Source organism: Micromys minutus (assembly GCF_963924665.1).
Source record: "Micromys minutus genome assembly, chromosome: 9".
In the NCBI taxonomy this organism is placed as follows: Eukaryota; Metazoa; Chordata; class Mammalia; order Rodentia; family Muridae; genus Micromys; species Micromys minutus.
The window spans coordinates 55,580,161-55,603,288 of NC_137978.1; the positions used below are offsets into that span (position 1 = coordinate 55,580,161).

The 23,128-nt window shown below is 49.7% G+C and overlaps 1 protein-coding gene across 2 annotated transcripts in view; it reads right to left on the minus strand.

Annotated features, from left to right (window-relative positions):
* The window catches only part of KAZN (kazrin, periplakin interacting protein), a 344,563-nt gene extending 321,900 nt beyond the window's left edge, over nt 1-22,663 (minus strand). For both annotated transcript variants that reach the window (XM_080921808.1, XM_080921806.1), the window contains exon 1: nt 22,408-22,663. In XM_080921808.1, the coding sequence (XP_080777934.1) occupies nt 22,408-22,648 (241 nt within the window). In that variant the 5' untranslated portion in view covers nt 22,649-22,663. The remainder of the gene's footprint in view (nt 1-22,407) is intronic.
* Between the last annotated feature and the right edge of the window lie 465 nt (nt 22,664-23,128).

Consider the following 23,128-nt stretch of genomic DNA (forward strand, 5'->3'; position numbering starts at 1 on the left):
GTGTGTGTGTGTGTGTGTTCATGTATGTGAAGAGGAGGGAACAGAATTGTTGGCAACCTGAGAAGCTTTGAAAACTTAGAAGAGTTAGAGTCTAATTGGAGGCTGGGGAGATGGCTCAGTGGCTAGCGTTCTTGTGGTGGAACCGTGTGGGCCTGAGTCTGAGGATCATGGCCCAGGTGTGGTGGAGGGCATGTGGAACACCCGCCCTGGGGAGGCAGAGCCAGGCAGACCCAGGGGACGCATGCACAACCAGTCTAACCTACTTGGTAAATTCCAGGTCCCAGTGAGAGACCTTTCCTCATGTAAAACACCACAAATGGTTTCTGGAAAATGACAGCCAGCCTCCACATGCGTACGGGCACATGTGCACACACCAACACAGACTATCAGTGTGGCTGTAGGGTAGGTAATATGAATGGAGATTGGAGAGGGGGCAGGATAGGACAGGGACCCTAAGACAGGAGCTAGGGCTATGGGAACAGTTTCCATCAGAGTGACCAACAGGAAAACCATTCAGAGACTCATGGGGGTGACTGAAGGTTGAAAGTGTCACTGAGGGGGCTTCTACAGTCACCCAGCCCTGTAGGCAAGGCTGCTGAGATCAAAGCTGGATCCAAATGCCTTTTGTGATCCTGACGTCTCTGGGCAAGTTATAAGCCTTTGAGCTATCTGAACCTCTATTTCCCCATGTGCCAGATAGGTACGTACAAGGGGCTGCCACACATAAGCAGTGTGCATCAGGCCACTTAGCCCAACAGGAAGTGACACCCCCAAGGCCAGCTGGTGGCTTCACGACTGTGTTTGCATCCTCTCTTTGCACTTAGCGGAGGCATATGAGTAAACTTCAGGGGTGGCGGGTGACACGCGGCTGACAACCCAGGTCACTGGATCATGTAATGCGTGGCAGGCAGCTAAGAGAGGCACAGCGCAGAAGAAGCTGCCTCTCCTGACATCCTCAGCATCCTCAGTGGACCCAGGTTCTTGGGCTCAGCCAGAGGAAGGGCAAGACAAGAATGCTCCTGTGCCTGGCCTGTGCCTGGCTTGCTCCACCAGCTCAAGCCTACAGTCTAAGGACAGCTGGGTCTAGAGGACTCGACACACCAAATGTCTTTCAAAATCCCTTGGGTAGCCATAAAGAGAGGCACACTACCGTTCTCGGGACTGAATAGGGGTGGGGCCTGCAGAGCACACAGTAGGGACCCATCAAGATTCCTGGACCACACTGATCCAGCTCCCCAACCCCATTATTCCCCGGGCAGTCAGGACATCTAATTACTGAGCGTGGGTCTGACCCTGGGAAGAATCGCACAGCACACTTCGCAGACCCCCGCCCCCCCCACCCCGTCACTTCTACTAATTGCCTGCCAAACTAAAAGACTTTTTAAAAGGACGGGCGATAATTGAAATTTCACATAATTACATCTGAAAGTAACGCTTTCAGCTTTCCCCAACTTCAGTCAAAACTCATGTCTTGTCAAAATAGTCTCAGCGTCCCACCTTCCCTTAAACAGAGTCTGCTGAACTATCACTAAGCAATTTTTTTTCCCAGCTTCTAAAATAAGCGAAGCCTCTTTGGGGGCTTTCATTTTGAAGGGGATTTCTCTAAGTGGGTTTTCTTTTTTGTGGGTTCCTTGCTTTCAAGTGACTTGTGTTCCCGCTCGTGACAAGCACTGCTTCTGCCTCATTTTTAATTACCATCGGAACGTTATCCCAGGATGGATCCAAAATATGTGAGGCCACACAGCTCATCACAGCTCCTACTCTGAAGGCTACTTTGTGGGTCTCCTGATGCTTTCACCCTCAGTGACGGAAACTGGTATCTGTGCTGTGAGCCAAGGAAGGAGGGGTGCGGGCCCCAGAGAGGCCTCCTGATCGGTTGTCTGGTACCATTGCTAACCTCCTCCCATGCTGAACACCTGGGCTGGGGCGTTCTCCAGGTGACAAGGGCTGGGCACCCGCAGTTCTCTCTAGTTAAGGCTCCTGGCATAGATCAGCAATTACCTGTGAGATTTTACTGGAAAAGCCAGACATCACCTCATTGAGAAGCCAAGAGTTCCTGTTTGTTCAGGTGAGGATCGGAGTAACGTCTGGGGAGAGAGCAGGTGGGGCTTGTGGGAAGGGAATAAGAAGGTTTGGGGCTTTGGAGTTTCTAACCAATGTGATAATGATATCTCTGGGAATTGCTGCTCAGAGTAGTACTTATCCCCACAAAGGCAAAAACCACGTCCTGGTGGATCAGACACTGCGGATGAGGGCCAGTCCCGTTGAACCAGGCCTCACCCCCGAAAGGAATCAACTTTGTTTCACAGATGAATGAAGTCTCTTTACTGAGCTCTGCTGTCATGGGCACACTGTTCTTTTCTGTGGAGGCTTTGCAGAGTCTTCAAATTTTTGAAATAAGACTTTGTAAAGGATAGTAGAACTGAAGAGTTATCTTAGTCGTTAAAGTGTTTGCCATGGAAGCACAAGGGCCTGATTTCTAGCCCCAGCACCCATGTAAAAAAGCCAAGAATGGTAGTATACACTTTCTAGCGCTGGGGAGTTCACTGGTCTGCCTGCCAGCTTAGTCTGACTGGTCAGCTCCAGGCCAGTGAAAGATCCTGTTTGAAAAAAAACGAGGTGAGTGGCTACTGAGAAATGACAGCAAAGATAATCCTCTGTGCTCTCTCTCCTCCCCCCCCCCACACTCACACACACAGAATATGCACACATGCTCTCACACATGTAAACAGATCAGAGACAGAGAAAAGTTTATTGCATGCTCTCTCTCACACACACACAGACAGATACACACACACACACACACACGCACACACACACACACAGAGAACAAAAAGAGAAAGTCTACTGTGCTCCGTGTCTTGGCTTTAGTCTCACGTACCTTGGGTTACCTTGGGTTTACTGTACCTCTGAGGCCAGGAAGCGGCCACTGAGTCATGTAAGCTCACACTACTGTCATCTACGTGAACCCATGTCTAATTAACCATGAGGTTCTCGGGACCCACCCAGCCACAAAGCTGCACATAACTGTAGGTAGGCACACCTAACTTTCATTTTGGGTAAGGCTTCAAGGTGAAGCGGAGATTCCCGAGGGATTAATTTTTCATAAGGCTCAAGAACGCTCAAAGGTGCCTTATTTTAGTCAACCGAATTCCACACATCACTATCTACTGTGTCTACGCCCATCCCTACCAGGATGGGTGTGAAGCAAACCTAATTGGAGCCTATCAATATAGTCCACTCTTTCCAAGATGGAGTTGCAATGGTCTGCCTTGGGGAGTTCTGACTGCTGCCATTTATTAAAGGCCTATTGTGTTTCAAACGTCAGAGGCACAGCTGACTTCCAGACACGGGGTAAAGGAGAAGACAAATCGGCACATTTTTCTTCCAAAATCGCCCCTTCAGTGCCTGCCAAGGAAGGGAGAAATGGCTGCTGGTCTGTGCTGGATCAGACTGGATGGAGGGCTCCTGCTCCTGGGGTGGTATCCTTAAAATGCCTGGGCAAGAAGAGAACTTTGCATCTTCCTATGCATGCCATTTCCTGCTGTCTGGGTCCCCAAGGTGAGCCCTCAGCTAAGGCACAAATTCTTTGGGATGTTAGGGAGGGAAGGGCCACTCTGTGGCTGCAGGACTGGGGAGAAGGCTCAGCAGGAAACGTGTTTGCCTGAGTTCAAATTCCCAGAAGCTGCATGAAGAGACAAGTGTGATGGCACCTGCTAGCAATGCTGTCACTGCACAGGTGGAAACAGGAGGCCCTGGAGACACTTGGCATTGACCTCTGCTTATACACACACATATACACACTCACACATATACACACTCATACACACGAAGGCATGCATACACACATATACTACACACACAAACATATAATACACATATACACCACACACATGAACATAAACACATACACACATATATCACACAGAGAAACATATACATACACATATATACCACACTCACATGAACATAGATACATACACATATACCACACCATACACACATATATCACACACACCATATGTATGCCACACACAAACACACACATAAGTACATGATGCATACACACATACCACAAACACTACACATACCAACATACACTACATACACAAGCACACTCATGTATCATAGACACACACACGTACAACACACACAGCAATACACACATACAACATAAACACACACATACACACATATACACACCACACACACACACATATACAAACTACACACACCAACAGGTAAACATACATACCACATTTGTGTGAGCACATATAAAGGCAGAAAAAGGTCAGATGCCCTGGTCAAGGTCACCCACGGCTAGGAAATGGCAGAGCTGGGCCTGAAGCCATGACTGCTGTTTGAAAGCCCCTCGCTTCTACCCAGACATGGCAGCTGGCTTCTCTTGCTCCTGCCAGGGCACGTCAGATGGCTTCTGTTCCCCACACTGTCCCTTGGCCAGCTTCTTTGTACCTTGTAGCATTGGGGACTCACAGGGTAAGAACCTCCTTACACATAAAATTCCACAGCACGGGCATCACTGGGCAGGCTGCTGCCAGTCTGCTGGCGTTGACTGTTTGCCTGGAGCTGAGGCCCACCTTTAGTCCACAAAGGCCCATGCTAGGAGATGATGTCACCCCTGATTCCTCAAGGACATGAGAAGTCACCTTAGTAAGTCTCATTCTGGGGCTGGACAGACAGACAGCTTAGCAGTTAAGACGCTGCTTGCTGTCAATCCTAAGGACCTGAATCTAAATCCCAGCTCACGTAACAAGCCTGGCCATTCCAAAAAGCCTGTTAACTCCAGCTTCTAGGAATCCGCCCCACTCTCCTGGCCTTCACGTGTGCCCCCACCTCACATACATACAGTCACACACATACACAAATAAGTAAAACAAATCTTTGAATAAATTCTCATTTTGATGTGTATTAGAACATTCATACATGCATCTCTGTCCCTTATAAAGCAATTTAAAGCCAGGTGTGAGCATCCGGGGAATCAAAATGTCTGGTATTTGTCATTTCACTTGGACTTCAAAATCAGCCTGTCTCTGCTGTATCGTGCCATTTTATGAACGGAGAAACAGAAGCCCCGGTAAGGTTATATGAGTTGCCCAGATCACACAGTAACCAAGGTCTGGGCTACCTGCAAAGCCACCTTGCCGCCATTTGCTGCCTTACGGGAATATATCAACAATAGCTGGCACCACCGGGCTCTATCCTATGCCCACACCCTCACCAGGGATCCATACCTTTCGGACATGGGGGAGCTTTTTACCAGTTACTCCATCAGAAGGCTCATGTAGGTCAGCACCTCATGCCCAAAGTCTACCCAGGAAAGCTCCCCAAAGGGACTGGCTGAGAGTCGAGACCTTAGAAATCAGTTTTGGCTTCCTAGTCTCCCCAAAAGCGGAGGACATGGGAACCTGTGTCAATAATAAAGCCATGTCATATGCCACCTCCTGTGTGTTGACATTCGCATGCTGGTGACTTCCAAAGATGTCAGCTCCGTCTTCAGAACCCGGAAGAGATCCACCCGCCCTTCAAGGCTCCATCCAAGCTCACCTCCTCTGGAGACTGTCATGGTCCCCCTTACCTTCCTCTGAACAGAATGTCCCCAGGGACACTTTTGTCTACCCTGCACCACCTTTACATCACCACAGCACACGGTGACGAGTTCTCACAAGAGAGTTGCACACACGGCTTAAAAGCAGGCGTGGTCATGGTGGGGGACTCTGTCAGTAAAGTCTGCGCTGCACAAATATGGGGACCTGAGTGCAGATATCCAGCATCCACGTAAACAGCCAGGCACAGGAACGTGGCCCAAAACCTCAGCACCGAAAAGGCGGATGCAGGAGGATCCTAGAGCTGGATGGCCAGCCAGCTTAGCTGGAGCAGTGCGTTTCAGGCTCATCTAGAGATGCTGCCTCAACCAATCAGGTGGAAGGAGATTGAAGAAGACACGTGTTGTCAACCTCTGGCTTCCACGTATTTAAGCACACAAGCACACACACACACACACACACACACACACACACACACAAATGTGTGCATGTAACATATATACAAAGGGAAAGGGGAGGGGAGGAGAGAGGAAGAAAGAAGAAAAACAGACTTGCTTTGTAACCAGCAGCAGGTCACTCACGCCAACTCTACCCTTGTGTGACTCAGATACTCTGCCTGGGTTGTCTCACTTCAAGATGGTGCTAGCTATTGGCACTGAGGTCAGCGTTTAAACAGAACCATACACACCTCATCTACAGCAGGTCCTTGTCCGATCTAAGCACTCAGTAGACACCAATGCCATGGTTATCCTTGTCCCTGATTCTCTTCTGTCTACCACAGTGGCTTTGGGATACCCGTTAACGTTCACAGGTGATATCGGTTGAGTCCTTAGCATGCACATACGTGTCGTAGACTTAGACTGGGGATTCACATGCACCGACCCACTCTGGCCGTGGTTGGTTTCGTGACAGCTGCACTGCACAGACACGAAATATTTGTGATGGGATCCAACATGACGGCATCCCGGAAATTGATGGAGCAGGTGTCTGCACCCAGTTAAAGGGCTGGGGTCATCCGCCAAGGTCATTAGCACACAGGATCCTCGAGAGACTGAGAGACGCAAAAGAGGGTGTTCTCACTTCCACAGTGGCCCAGGAGACCACAGAATGACCCAGCATGTGGGCCATGCTGTCCCCTGGATGTGTAAGAGGAAGCCTGGCCAGCCCCTTAGGAGCAGACTGCACAGTTAATCGCTGTTTGATGGACACCCACCACTATATTACAAATGGTTGGGAGCAAAATAAATGCAAATGAGCCTGTGAGGGCAGGGAACCGGCCTTTCTCTCTGTCCCCTGCTACACTGAAATGTCCCAGTTCTGTCCTGAGCTTCATATTTCATGCAGAAGGCAACCCTGAGATCGTGCCTCCAAGAAACCCTAGGGAGGGCAGTCAGGATGACAAATGGACCCTCCGACCCCCCTGTATCTCAGAAATGCCAAGCGCTGAGGGTGAGGAGCTGAACTACCTGAGGGAACCAGGGCCGCCGGCTCCAGAGGCTGATTTGTGGGCAGAGGGACTGCCCACACCCCTATTTACATGGCTCGAAGCACAGAGACTCAAGGAAGATTTAATGTTTTAATTTGGGTATCTAGCTTGCCCTCTTCTAATTTTTTTTTCCATTTCTAAGTCACCAATTCTGCGAGCCAAGCTGAGCCATGGCTCATTGAGACACAGAAAAGATGTGTCTGGGGCTGAGGAGATGGCTCGGTGCGTAAGAGGGCTTGCCTTGGGAAGCATTGGGGACCCGAGTTCAAATCCCTAGCTGTCCTGTGAAAAGCTGGGCAAGGCTGAACGCCTGTCACCTCAGCTCTGGGGGCAGAGACAGGCATAGCTCTCGGGCCAGCCAGTCTGCACAGAACACAGCAGGCTTCTGGTCCAGGGAGGGACCCTTTCTCAAGAAAATAAGTCGGAGAGTGCTAGAGAAAGGCATTTTATATCCTGTCACACTCCTGTGCATACACACACACACATACACACACATGGGGAAGTGTCTATGCTGTTACTTGACGCTTTCAGAACCTGCAGAAAGGACCATTTTGTATCTACACGGACATCATTTGGAGACGCACAGGGTTCACGTCACATGTATCTCTTTAGTCGAGCTCTGAGGCCTGCGGCATCTCTGGTTAAGCCAGGGAAGGCTATACTCTTCCAATGAGACAACCTGGGTTCTCTAAAATAGGACGTGCAGCTGACTGGCTGGTGATATCCCCCATGCTGAGAAGAAAATCACCGGTGGACAAAACTTCAGAGGACGGCAGTCTTTACCCATGACACTCACTCATGTTGGGTTGACTCAGAGTCCCATTTCCTGTGACGGTTGACGTGGAGTGCCAACTTCACAGGCTCTAGAATCCCCTGGGAGACATGCCAAGAGGCACAACCGTGAGGGGCTACGCTGGTTGGCCTCCATAGCTGTCTGTGAAGGGATTTCTATATTGAGTTAATTGAGCTAGGACGATATATCCTTAATGTGGGCAGTACCATCCGATGGCCTGTGGTTCTGGACCTGTAGCCTCATTCTCCCCCTTCCATGATGGACTGAACCCCCAAACTGTGCATGAACTGCACCCCCAAACTGTGAGCCCGATTTAACTAACCCTTCCTCTACATACTCGGTCTGTCAGCTATTCGGTTCCCAGCCAAGTCAGCAGTGCCCCTCCCCCACAGCTGTCTGGGAAGTCTGGACGGGTCAAAGATAGTAGGGGTGACACATCCCCATCCCCTGGTCAGACTGTGGGTGTCACAAGCCACTGTGGAGGTGAGATAGCCCCCTTTGCTCTTCTTTGGGCTGAAGGTGACAGAGACAGGGTTAGAATCCAGGTCCTGAGTCCCAGTCTGTGTCCTCCCTCTTGCTCCTTCTCTTGTCTTCAGGCATCTCAGCTGCCTAGGTATCCCTTGTGCCCAGCACAGCATCTGTCAATCAGCCTGCACTCTCCAATATTAATTGCATGAATAAACAAAGAAGTGGTTGTAGCCTCTTCCCTCAGGGCCCCAAGCATTCCAAACTCTTGGGGACATTAATGAATGACATTTACAGGGGACTTGGTGAGCACTGGGTCTTGGGCTTGGCACATCACAACCCTCTAATTTAGATTTTACAGCATTAAAAGGCCAGGGCTTCCTCTGAGGACACGGCACCTTCTGTTGGTAAAGCAATGAGCTTATCTCCTCCCAGGAGACATTAGGAGCTGGACCAGGTAAGGGACAGAGATCTATGTCCAAAGCTTGAGATGCTGAACTTCTCTATGACAGCACTTCTGAGTTTGAAGACATGATTCCCACAAACTCAGCCTAGACCCTTCCTAGGAGCTGTCATTTCCCAACGTCACCCCGGCCTGAGCCCTAATAATGATGCTGATGGTAGCTATTACTATTGTTGCTGTTTAAAGGAGCCATGTATGCACATGCGTGTGCATACACCATGTGCAGGACAGAGGGTAGCCTTGGCAATTATTCCTCAGGCATTTCCACCTTGCTTACTTGAGACGGGGTTTGTCACTGGGATCTAGGGTTTTCCAATGAGGCATGGCTGGGATGGCCATGGAGCCCCAGGGATCCTCTGATCTCTACTGCACCAGTGCTGGGATTCCGTGCGTGCTCCACTATGTCCAGCTTCTTATGTGGACGCTGGAGATCACACGGAGGCTTCATTCTCGCACAGCCAAGCACGTCACCAAGTGCCAGTCCAAGTCCCCCTAAACCTTTTGTTTTCTTTGATGACAGGCGTGTGTGTGTGAGAGAAAACAGAGAGTCCTCCTAAGCAGGACCTGTTCGATTCCACACGAATTGCATATTCTCCCTTTGAACAGCTAAATCCATTGCAGGAACTGCTTTGCCAACGTGCCCAGCACACACTCCTCCGGGCTAAGTCTGGCCCAGGGATGACCACATCCTACCCAACCACTCCCCCTCAACAAGGCGTGTCTGCTGTGAGGCAGTCCGTCCCAATGGCTGGGGAACCCAGCAGCACAAGTCCAAACACAGAGGAAGAAAAATGAAAGCCGTTTACGAGGCTCTTCCAGGTGATCTTAATTGCAGGTGATAAACCATTGTTAGAAGGAAGGTTTATTGTAAGAAAGCCCAAGCCTGCTTCTGGTGACTATGGGAGAATGGAGAAATGGTTTTGTAAATGCCATCTCCTCTCATAAATCAGAATGTGCTGTGGAGATTAAGGCCATTATATATCCCAGGCATAAATGAGGGAATGTTGTGATAGACCACATGCTTCAGGGGTCTAAGGGCAGAGCTGGAGACGGGGCAGGACAATGCCAGTTAGGGATGGCAATTGGCCAATCAAATCACATTGCTGGAAATCTAGTCTAGGGATGGGGGCAGTTCTGTTATTCTGACGGTAACTGGTGTTTTCCTGTCTACAAGCCAACAAGGCACTCTGCAGAAAAATTTGCAGGCCTTCTCTTAAAGTCACGAGCCCAGATCCCAGAGGAATCAGATCAAACCACGGTGAAGCAGAGGCAGGCTCGAGAGACGAGCATCATTTTTTAACGTGGAGAAGGGATGCAGAATTCTAGGGTGGCAACCTCCAACTTCCAGGGCACATTGCAGACTCCTGACTGTGACCGCATGTTGCTGGGTGGTACTGTCATACATGGAGCTGCATGTCTTTCAAACTGCACCTGCTACAGCGTGTGAGGCCACAGGGATTATGGGCAGCCAGAGAGAGAGCAGCACGAAGTTCAAGCCCTCGTATTTTCTAATGTACAGTTTGGGGAGAGAAGAGGTCATTTTGTGTTTTCCTTCGTTTCTGTGTGCATTTTCATGTATGTCTGTGTTCATATGTGTGTGTGTGAAAGATGTTAGTGCTCACATGAGTTCAGGAACTCACATATGTTTGGGTGTACATGCACACACATGCACATATTTGCTCATAGAGGCAGTTGTCAACCTCAGGTGTCATTTCTCAGGAGTGGTTCACCTTGATTTTTGAGACAAGGTCTTTTCATTGGCCCAGAGCTTGCTAAACATCTCAGCCGTCTGTGCATTCAGCCACTGGGCTCCGCCTAATTCTGCCTTCCCCGGAACTGCAATTACCAGAATGTAGCACCATCCTGGGACTCAAACCTAGCTCCTTATGAGCACACTGTATGCACTTCACTAACTGAGCCATTTCCCCGGCCCCTAGGAGTTCTCAGATACACCCTGGTGCGGAGGCAGCAAAGATGGGAGTAGCAATTTCATATCTGAATGTAAACCTGGATCAAATGCCTGGCTAACGTTTAAGCTCCTAGGAAGTGGCCCCCGGCTGATGTTGCCGGAGTGAGCTTGCTCAGCAGGGAAGGGTCACTTTCTGGAAATAGTCTGTGTAACACGTGATCTGCCTCCTCTGAACTCAGCCCTGCCAGTTTCTAAGGGTTGAGCTTCTCAGGTTTACATCAAAGACTACTGGCTGGTTTGTTACATGAACCACCAATGGGCTCCTTCCAGAAACTTCAACATGAGCATGGGTTGGGTAGTAAGGACAGCCAATAGGATACCAGGGGATGCGTAGAACCTCCCACCAGCAAGGTTCCTAAGTCTCACCGAAGCATTGTCCCCAAACCCATGTTTTGGAGTAGAGATGACTAACCCTGTCTTTGAAGGACAGACATGAACTAGAGGAGTAAAAAGGGAGAAGGGCTGGAGTTCAACAAGGGACACACCATAGAAAACAGACTTCCACCCAGTGTGTCTCAGCCCATGCAGCATGCTGAACGCCAGTCCACCCAACCAGGAGCTCCCAGGTTACGAGTTCCCATAGGGGACATCTGATAACATCTGAAGACTTTGGGGGTTGTCATTCGTCAGGAAGGCATCTGGGATCCTAATAACAGAGACCCTGGGAACCTGGAGCATTTCCTCAGAGGGACAGTGAAGGGAAAGAAAAGTGGATTTGGTAACTTGCCTGCTTCTATCCCCACAACACATGGGGAATATAAACTTTCACACAGTGAAGCCTCGGAGCTTACATTGTGGGGGTTCCCATACTCTGAACCCCTGGATGGTGGTGATGTAAGATGCAGAAGACCTTGTCCTTTAGGAAATTTATTACAACATGAAAGCCACTGGAATCAGCAGATGTTCCCTCCAGTGATCTGACCCAGTTACCAATCTCTAGCCCCGGACAAGAGGCTGGGGGCAAGCCAGAGCACAGGTCAAAGATTATAGAAAAGGTATAAGAAGGGCATCTGTGCCATGGTCTCTCACTGGACATCGAGGACAGGCCACCATCTTGAGAGATAGTGTGACCATCTTGCTGCCTAAGGACAGTCTATGCTGAGTGACCTATGGTCATGTCAGTGGGAGACTCTCTTGAGTTAATTGATTCCAGAAGACCCACCCCCTGTGGACAGCACCATCATTAGAAGACCCACCCCCTGTGGACAGCACCATCATGAGCTGTGGTAACGAAGAAGTCAAGTTAGACACAAGTGACACGCACACACACATTCTTTTCTCTCGGCCCTCAACAGGGAGCCTGGTGTGATCACGTAGTAGGAGCATAAAAAGCCCAGCAAAATGGGCGAGCACATTGGTTAATAGAATCAATAAACACGGAACCCTGGGGTCCAGGTCTCATCAGCACCATTCATCCCTCTAGGACCCCAGCACTGTCTAGGGTGAGGATCAGAATTCTCAGCGTCATCCTGCTGTTCAGAGCCAGAATTCCAAGTTGAAAGGATAGAAAAATAAATGAAACAATATAATAGGAGGAAAAACATGGATTCCACCATGTTCCAAATCACATATATAATATGCATATATTATACATATTATACATAGATGTGTTATATGTATGCATATATATAATATATGTGTGTATAATATATGTATATACATCATATATAATATATTATACACATATGTGATTATATATATATATATAAAATCACAATACCATATTAAAACAATATAGTATGTCCAATAGTTTTTTTTTTTTTTAATTTCAAGTTCATCAAGGAAACTTAAGACATTCAGGTTTGTTTGTTGTAGTTGCCAAGAGGCTAGTGTGTGTGTGTGTGTGTGTGTGTGTGTGTGTGTGTGTGTGTGTGAAGCGCGTTCCAAAAGCTGTTGGTTCACCTTCCTTGAGATAGAGCTGCATCTTTTCTTGCTTCCTTGAGGGACAGAGGACTCTTTAAAAGCGAGTATTCTAGTTCAAGTCCTGGATCGCCCCACCGTCGCCCTCCCCCCAGCATTGTTATTTATTTGAATTGGTTTACATCAACTGTACAGAACACAGGGTTTCATCGTGACCCTGCAGATTTAACACACGTCGATCACCCTCAGTCTGCACGCTCCTCCCCCTTGCCCTCCCTTCTCGCTCTGCAATCTCCGGTGTATTTTTATACAGATCCTACGTATGGGGGGGGGGGGGGAAGCGTGTAACAGACAAATGCCCTTCAGAGACAGCATTTACATTAAGGAGGAAATAGGAACCTGAATCCTAAAGAATGGTCTCAACATTCCAGGAGTTCTTTCGAGACAGGCTCTCACTGTGCAGCCCAGCCTGGACTTGAACTGTCTGTCCTTAGACCTCAGATCCTCAAGAGCTGAGTCTAACCTTCTCTGCGATCTTTCTCTAGGCAAGAAGGTCCCATGTCATCTCTATAATCTGCTGTGTTCAATGCCATCCCATAAAGAAATTATATTGTTAAATAATCTATCATGGCCAGTTTCACGTGACATTAATGTGCTTCCATTGTACCCTTACCACATGTCAGGGCTGTCACAGACGTCAGGGCAGCCTCTGTGCTGTCAGCTCCTTGTATGTTTCCCCATTATAGGTCTAGACCTTTATTATAAAACGTAATTATGTTTCCGAGCCAGCCACACCTACCTGACCGAGAGATAACTTGCCTGTATCTTATTAAATCTGTGGTTGCTAAGCCTATGAGCCCAATCTCCCAAGACAGCAGAGACAGAAGACAAAAGAGGAAGGAAGGCAGTGGACAAAAGCCGGCCCATCCTGGGGGTGGGGTGTCTTTAGGCAGCCCGCAGTGAAATATCCTCTTTCTAGTGAGGAAGGCGGGCTTCGAGGTCAGCGGGACCTGCCTTCCAACCCATCTGTTCTCCTGTCAGCTGGCCACTGGTGGGGAGCTTGGAGCAAACAAAAAAGGAGCTAAATTTTTGTAAATCCCAATTTCTCAAAGTCAGAAAAGGCTGGTCTGGAAGTGTGTGTGTGTGTGTGTATGTGTGTTGTGTGTGTGTGGTATGTGTGGTGTGTGTCGTGTAAATATGTGTGTGTCTGTGGTGTGAGTGTGGTGTGAATGTGGTGTGAATATGTGTGTGTCTGTGGTGTAAGTGTGTGTGTGTGTATGTACACATGTGTGTGTATGGTATAAGAGTATGTGGTGTGTGTGTATGTGTGTGTGGATTGAGTATGTATGTGCATATGTGTATGTGTGTGAGAATATGTATGTGTGCTGTGAGGTATATGAGCGTGTGTGTGTGTGTGTGTTGTGAGTGTTTGACATGTGTGTATGTGTGTGGTGTGTCCGATGTGTGTGAATGCACGTGTGTGTGTGTGTGCGCGTGCGCGTGTGTGTGCGCGTGCACCCTCACGCATGTGTAGCTGAAATCCAGAGGTCCATGTTAGGTGTCTTCCTCAATTGCTCTCCACCCCCACCTAATTCATTTTGTTTGTTGTTGAGACAGGGTCTCTCACTGGATTGGAAGCTCATTGATTCCTCCAAGCTTGTGTCCAGCAACCCGGGGAGCCTGCTGGCTCCGCCTCATGCAGTGCTGCGTCTCAGGTATTAGCTGCTAAGCCTACTTTACTGCATGGTTTGTAGGGAGCATACTCAGGTTTCTATGCTTACACAGAAGGCACTTTGCTGAGTCATCGACACAGCCCCTTCCCGAGGTGCTTCAAAGGATGAATGGAGACTTACAGATAGAGGGCTCAGAGCAGCACTTAGACTTCGATATATAAGCACTCAGTTACAAAAGAGCCCACCATTGACCAGTGAGTTTCAGGATGTTTCATGTGACAAGACTAATCCCACACATCTGCAGGTCAGTACTGTCTGTCCATCTGTTTATATATGTATTCACCCATCCACCTAGCCATCCACCTACCCACCCATCCATCCTTCCGACCGCCAAACCATTAATCTATCCTTCTATCTATCTATCCATCCCTCCATCCATCCCTCCCTCCCTCCATCCATCCATCCATCGATCCATCAACCTGCCTATTCACCCATCTTCCTTACCCATCATCCATCCATCCATCCATCCATCCATCCATCCACCTGCCCTATTCACCCATCTTCCTTACCCATCATCCCTCCATCAATCTACCCATTTGTTCAACATATATTGACTGATCTCTTTTGTGTGTCGGGCAGAGTTCTAGGAGCAGGTGGAAACAGACTAAGCACTAAGCGGCAGTACTCCTAGACACTGTCAATCAGAGTTGACCCTCACCTGAGGTCACACTTGGGGAAACTTTTGGCCCAAAGAGACTTGTGGCAATCTCTGGGAATATTTTTGGTCATCGCGGTTGTAGTGTGGAGGGTATAGAGCTAATCTTACAATGCACAGAAAGGCCCAGTGACAAGGAGCTGTCATGACCAGATTACAGCTCTGGGGATGTGAACCCTGGGGGTAATGTTCTGTGAGAAGTTGATTGGTCCAGTGCTCAGCATGTTTGGGGGGTTGTGGGAAGTTCCCAAGGCTATAAAGCTGGGGGAAAGGGGGTTCTGGTCTGAAGGAGAGTAAGAGTACCCCCAAATTCCAGTTTCGCTTAGAACATTCCTTCCCAAGATACAGAGAGCACAAAAGGTCTATGGATTCAGAATTCCCCAATCCAAATTCCTAGGCTCCCTCCCCATCGCTGACCCTGGGGCCACTGAGCTCACAAGCAGTCCCAGCTGCTTCCCCGTCGGGAGTCACCAACCTTAGGCACCAGCAGATGAGAGAGGAAGCTCCTCGGAACACCAGGACCTCCCAATGGCAAAGCTGAGTTCTTACGCACAACTACAGTAAACTATTCAAGAAGGAGAGAGGACTCGCTTTAAGGAGGTCCTGGAACAACAGGGGCTTTGTCACACACCTCAGAGGTGTTCTCAGAAAACCACAATGACATGTCAGAAGGTGAATGGAGAATATTAGCCCTGGGCCGGCTTTCTTCCAAAGGCTGCGTGGATCATAACAAACAACTCGTGTGCTTCAAAGACACGGTACAGCTGAGGCACTATTGAGAGAGGAAGGCCTTGCCCTCTCTACATGGGTCCCTAAGTATGTACTTGAACAGAAGGGGACAGGGACTTGAGGGTGAGTGGAGCATCCCCTTTACAACTTATCTCTGTTCTTTGGCCTGACGGTATAGTCTAGAAAGGAAACAGAAGTCTTTTATAAACTCCGGGGTGAGAGTCCCCATTGATCAGAGAGGAAAAGGGTCAAGGGCTTTTCAGGAGCCCGACCCGGCGGTCTAGCACCCACCTCAACAAAGACACCAGAATAAATTTAGAAGCAACGATTTCCTTTTACACAGAAGCCACCTGCTAGAACAGTTGCTGTTGCCAAACTCAACTCAGACTCCATCCAGCTTCTTTCATGTCTGTGGAGGCTGAGGATTCTGAGGGGGGAAGCAGGAAGACCCACAGAGCACAGCCTGCACGCCACCGTTCGGATCTGAGGCTCATCAAATGAGCAAGATCATTTAGGTCTCGTGCAGCCTCGCGGGATAGGAGAAGCATTCTGTGCCCGGGTCTTCCGGCAGCCTCAATGTTAGGGAGGTGGTCCCAGCTAGGGAGTACAGGGATGGTAGTTTGGAACTGTGGGAATGTGCTCAGCCGCTGTGGGTGGCCCACCCTGTAGCTTCGGGGATGCTGACTCTCCTTAAGGGATTCTACCTGCACCACGGGGCATCAAAATGCTGAGATGTCCTTGTGGCACCTGTGTCATATCCCAGATGTCACTTGCCCTGATATCCAACTCAAACAATAAGGGTTAATTCATATTCGAAAGACCCCTGGACTTACAGACACAATGAGTTCCCACCTTGTCTGACCTATGTGGTGTGTGCATATTCATGCAAGCATGTGTGTGCATGTTTGGCCAAGGACCAGAGTTCGGGTAGACCAGTCCAGAATACACAAGGCTTACCTTGAGACTAGGCTCTTGCAACCTCAAGAATGGAAAGATGTGATAGATTCGGGCCCTTCGAACTCTGACCATAGCCAATGTGTGTGTCCCCTGAAGCCATGTGGTTTGTTGGAACTTCCCAGCAAGTATAATCCAATGCTGAATCAGACTTGGCATAGCTTAATTCTGAGTCTTTTATGATTAGAGAGCTTCAAAGTAGAAAATATGGTGGTACATACATATGCACATAAATACGTGTCACTCTCTCTCTCTCACACACACACACAAACACACACACACACATACACACACACACACACACACAGAGAGAGAGAGAGAGAGAGAGAGAGAGAGAGAGAGAGAGAGAGAGAGAGAAAGAGAGAGAGAAAGTTGGGGAAGAAGCTACTGCTAGGAACCTTTCAAAGTTTTGACCTTAAAGCTGTGGAATTAAATGCCCCGACTCCCTTCTCTGCTGCTCTGATACAACACCAACCAAAAGCAACTTAGAGAGGAAGGGTTTGTTGGCTTATGGATTAAGGGAAGCCAGGGCAAGAGAGAAAAGCAGGGACCTAGAGGCAGGAACTGATGTAGAGATCAGGGAGTAATGCTTCTGGGCTCATGCTCAACTCTCTTTATTATGCAGCATAGGTTTGGTACTACCCATGGTAGGCTGGCTCCCCTGGGTCAGTTCTCAATTAAGCAAATGACCCCACCCCCAGACATGCCCACAGACCAATTCCATGGAGGTAATCCCCCAAATGGGGTTCCTTCTCCCCAGACACGCCAAATTGACACTCAAAATCGGCCACACAATAAGTAAGTCCCCTGACTTGGGCTGCTAACCAGGCTTAGCATGAAAAGCCATCTCTAGAGGTTAGCCATGTGATGGGTACTGAGGGATGAAAGGGACAAAGGACACGGACATCCCTATTGCCTCGTATTACATGGGAGTGAGTACCAGATGAATACACAAAACACCCAATGAAAATACCCAAGACCCTGAGTTTGACCTTCTGTGCTCCGCATGGCTTACAGGGTTGACAGGCAGACTTTCATTGAGAAATTCCCACCTGCCAAGCCCATCTGCTACACACTTCCTGCTTGCCAGGAAGTCAAAAATTAGGACCTATGGGATCCCTAAAAGGTGCCATTGGGATTAAGGAGATAGGGAGAGGGTGTGGAGACACAGGCCACCTCACACCAAGATGATAAACATCTCCTTCTCTCAATGTGGAAATCGGGCCAACTAAGGCTTCTGGTTGACATCAAACTAGTTGTGGGAAGCTGCAAACAGTCAGGAAACAAACAGTCATATGAAATAAACCAGAATCTTGACTCCAGGGAACCTCCCGAGGCATCCTTAAAGACAGTGGAAAGATAGTAAATGATAGCCAATCAATAACCAATTTCACCCATGCTATCTTTTTGTGTAAGCAATTTCTTGGTGACTCGATGTAGGATTTTTTTTTTTAGGAGGAGCTGGAAAGCCCCACCTTCTGGGTTAGGCAAAGACACGGTCCTTCGTCCCACTGTGGAGGCAAAGTAAGGGGCCTCAGAGATGTTGTCACACGCCTAGGTTCCACCCTGTCTGCCATTTGGAAATCCCCTCTTTCGAAGCTGATAAAAGTCCCCCTTGGAAAATAGGGGCAAAAGCAGAATGAATGGGAAAGCCGGTGCCAAAAGACAGAAGTAATTTTGCAGAGCCGCAAATGTCTAGCATCTCCATGGAATCCTTGCACACATCGCTTCTAAGGTGACGAAAACTTTACCAAAGAGTTTTCAGTGCTTTGTCGAGAGGAGATGCCAGGACCTGGACAGCTGTCTACTGTGGAGCCTGAAGAAGGCAATGCGACCCGTGTTTAGTTATGAAAATGTATAAACCTGGAGACTGATCCTTCCCATCTCCCCCTTCTAACAACTGCAGCAGACAGGAGACTGCTTCCCCATCCTTGGCACCAAAGGAAGATTCTTTCTGTACATTGCCGGTGGGGGCAGGAGAGAGGGCTTAGCCAATGAAATGCTCTCCCAGTCCAAGCGTGAACACCGGAGTTCAGAATCCCATCCATGGAAAAAAAGCTGAGCTCAGCAACACGGGCCTGTAATCCCGGCACTAGGAGGGCAGAGACCGGAGGGTAGGCAGGGTACACCTGAGGAAAACACCTAATGTCCACTGTTGGAATCCATAGGCACACCCCAAATAAACAACAAACTCCAGACAGTGAGCATCCATCCTGGGTATGTAAGTATTTTATGGCCTATACAGTTAACACCTATTTAAATTGGGTGTAATGGCTCTTAATTGTTTTCTTCTATGCACTGCAAAGCAGCCAATTGAATCTAATATTAGTCATTTATCAGATAAAACCTTTTTAGAGAAGCAAACTGCTATATTTTGCCTTCAAAGACCAGCAAGCATTTTAAACACACTTTCCCAGAACTGGGTACCGCAAGGAAAACGGTTCAGAAATGCTACTCCAGACAAACCCTCTTTCCCCAACAAGATGAACTGAAACGAATGCTTAGCTCTGTGTTTTGGATTTTTGTTTTTTTTAAACCGAGCCTCTTTCTGTCCACCTGTCAAAACCAGTTGTGACCCCATCAACCCAAGAGGTGGCCTCTGGGGCTATGAAATGAGCCACCCGGCACAGATGCCCTTGGCGAGGCTGGCCTATAGTCCTTAGGATTATCCAACTCACTTGCAACAAGAGAGAGGCGATGGGCCCGCTGCCAAGAGCTCTTTCAACAGAAATTCCGAAAGAAGATCCTGCGAAGTGCTGAGGAGCCCAGATTTCCAACAGTTCACTCTCTAGATTCTGTTACATAGCAGCCATGCCCGCTCACACAGGGTGCCCAGTGAGTTAATATTTTCTTTAAACGACACTCTGCCTTAGTTTGCCCTGTTACCTGGCACCGAACCCAGTGGTCTCGCTTGCAACAACATATCCAGCGAGGAAGGGATGCGCTCCCTTTATTCATTCCCAAAAAGAAATGTTAAAAAATTGAAAATGGATCTAACAGTCTCTTGGGGTTGGGAACAAGGACCTAAAAGGTGGCATTTTCCTGAAATCTCTCGTGGTGACATTGTCAAAGTCATGTTAGCATGCTTGTCATGTGTCTATAAGGCATTTTAGCTAAAAGTGACTCACACGCTTGTATTTTGAAAGGTAGATCCTCACTGCGTTCAAAACCTCAGTTTGAAAAGTGACAACTTCACGGAACCAGGTATTCTTAGGGTCTGGTCCCACTGAGTGGTACCGGTGCAGGCAAACTAAAGTCACAGGAGCAAGTCTAACCTGGAAGAGCAGAAGCCCCAAGAACCCCAGCTTCCCGTCACCTCCCTAGTGCAGTGTCAGGAGGGGGTGGGAGCAAGGCAGCCAGCCATACCTGAAAATTAGCCCTGCAACAACACAAGGCTTCCCTTTAGGAACGGAATGGAAGTAACCAGACCAGCTCTGCTGAGGGCTTCTTAAAAAAAAAAAAAAAGTGTCTAGAGACTCCAGTGCGGGGGTGGGAGGGGCCACAAATAAAAGCAAAACCTTGCAAAGACCAAATTACCCGGGCACGCATGTGTACACACATACACTCCACGATCGAGGTGCCTCCCCCCCCCCCTTTTGCCCCACCGGCCTCATCCACTTGAAGACAAACTAACTTAGATAGACATGTGACCCGCAGGCGAGCTCGGTTAAAAATCATTAACGTGCTTTCTGATTATGCAATCACCAAGGGCCCATCGGAAGGGTTCTGTAAATCATTAGCAGTATTGACAGAAACAACCAAGACCCTCCGCCTCTGTCCCATTACCTTCCATTGCCAGCCCCGGACATGGGCATAGGGCAGGTGCAAAGGTTCCCATAGGCACAGGGAGCTGCTGGCGTTGTGTGTTTTTAAAGATACTGGGTGATTCCAAAGCCAACTTGCATGTGCCTCTTAGGTGGAAAAGAAAAGAAAAGAAAAGAAAAGAAAAGAAAAGAAAAGAAAAGAAACACCTGCCGTTGCATCTCTACAGTCTTCAGTTATAAGGATGTCAGCCTTCCGATGATTTTTCAAGTCAAGTGCACCAACAGGAAACTGTGGCTTCCACAGCACCCCCATTCCACAGCGCAGCCAGCACACTCGGATGAAAAGCCACTTAACTTTTCCCTCTCTGAGGACCGGCTGGATGGTGGGACTGTCCATTCCGTGTCCCCTTTTCGGGCTCTTGCTTCTCAGCAAAATGCCAGCTCTGAGCTAGTTGTGGAATATCAGAAAGCTCCATGCTTACAAAAATCAAAGCATCATCCTGCAGCCAGCCTGCTTTTCCCTTCTCCCACCTGCCGTTCGTCTTCACAGGATGATGACATAACCAGGGATGGGTGAGAACAACCAGACGCCAACCTTGCAACCTTGTAGCAAACACCAGGGCCACTCCACTGTCTCACCATTACATCATGGCCAAATTACATCCACAGTTCCTAAAGACTTCCAGCGGGCTTCGGAAGTACCAAGTTAGGGTCTGACTTAGAATTCACAAAACTGCAGGTCTTGAAGCTGCAAGTCTCACAGAGCAAAGGCGTACCTTCCCAAGAAGATAAGGCCAAAACAGAAGGATGCAGTGAGGGAAGGCATCTCCTTTGTAAAGAAAACAGACTCTCACCACTCAGGAGAAGCTCTTGAGATAGAACCAGAAAATCATTCTGAACCACTGAACATTGCTACCTTACACTCCAAGTGACATATTTATATAAGTGGTCCTCTTGGACCGGAGATGTTTTTCTCTCTCTTCCCCATCTTTTGGATCTTAGCAGCTTAGTTTACAATTCGAAGGGTTTGAATGAAGCAGCGGTACTGATTCTTAAAAGCGACGGGGAAGGGGGGGGGGTGTCCTGAAAAGCTTGCTTTGGCTTTTGCTTTCCAACTTTCAGAAAACACCACACCACGCATGGCAAGGCCACCTTACTCCACACCTTTAACCTTTGCTGGGGGTTCAGAAGTGACATCTCTCAATGCCAGCCCTGGCCAGCTGTCTTTTCTTTCCCCTTCGTCTAAACTGCACAGGGGTCCTTCAAACAGGGGTTCCTGGCAACCTACCATCCAAGCCTTCACTTCTTCAGACAGCCATCAATCAACCTTTGAGGTCTGTGATTTCCGCGCCCCCCCCCCCCGCCTCCCCACGGGAAGCACTCTCCCCCCCATAGAGCTGCTGGAAACGTAAAACTCCCTGCAGACCCAAGCAACCACACCACTGCCTGCACCATCTCAAGCCTGGAGAAAATAAACTCCAGATGCATCCCAGCCAAGGGGCTTGGCGTCCGGGAGAAAAGTGCATGCAAGTCCATTTCCCTTGGGCAGCAGAGCCATTTGGGGAATCATTTCAGAGGCCTTTAAAACTGAAGGGTTGGGGCGCGAGGGGGGGGGCAGACTGTTGGGGAGAGGGCACAAAAAGTTTGCCGCGGCGCTTGGGTCTGTGTGCCATCCAAAGGACACTTCGCACTGCCTGAAAAGAGCCGGCCCAACGGCGCCTAGCTTTAGCGGGCGGGGGCCGGTGTGACCGTGTGACCCACTGTGCACACTGCGCCCGGGTTGGCGTTAATGACAGCCGCTATGGAACTCCCAAACCGGGAAGCAGCGGGTTGTCACGGCCGAGCGAAATGGGTTACGAACCACAATGCAAAGCCATCTCGCGGCGAGCGTGGGGGACACGGCGGGCCCGGCCACTACCAGGACCGGTAGGCGCTCTCTGGGTCCCCGCCCCGGACGCCGGGCTCTCCCTACCTTGAGCTCCGTGCTGATGGTTCTCCATGGTCGCCACCGCCGAGTCAGCCACCGTCACCGCTGCTGCTGAGGCGCTGGTCGCAGCTCCCGGGCCCGAGCCGGGGCCGCCGCCTCCGCCGCTCAATTCCGCCAGTCTCCGGTTGGTGGCCGTGAGTTCGGCTCGCAGGTTGGTCACCTCCTGGCTGGCCGACTGGACCGCCCCATCGATGCGGAGCGCGAGCTGCTTATTGTCTTCCATCATGCTCAGGATTTTGGCCTGGGGGCGAGAGAGGTGACAAAGAGCTGCATGATGCGCGCGGGGGGCGCGTGGCCGGCCGTGGCCCGGGCTCTACCTGTTGGGTCACCCCAGCGGCCCGGGTTTCCCCGCGCCCCAACCCCCGGGCACCGGCAAGCGCCGGCTCCTCCGGCGCAGGAATGACAGCGGCGCCTCCAGCCCGAGCCGCGGCGGTGGCGAGGCGGCGCGGGGAGGAGGAGGAAAAAGAGGAGGAGGACGGGAGGAGGAGGAGCAGCCGAGATCGGCGAGACCCCGGCGGGCGGGCGGGCTGAGCGCAGAGGACACCGTGCGTCTCCCGGGCCAGGCACTCTCCGAGTGGAGCCTACCATTCGCGGCTCGCTCGGGAGGGGGCCCTGCAGGGGACCTCGGCGACCTCTCCGGCCTAGCGAGGCCCCCACCTCGGGGACACACCCCCGGGGAGTGGAGGAGGAGGGCGGCGCCCTCATG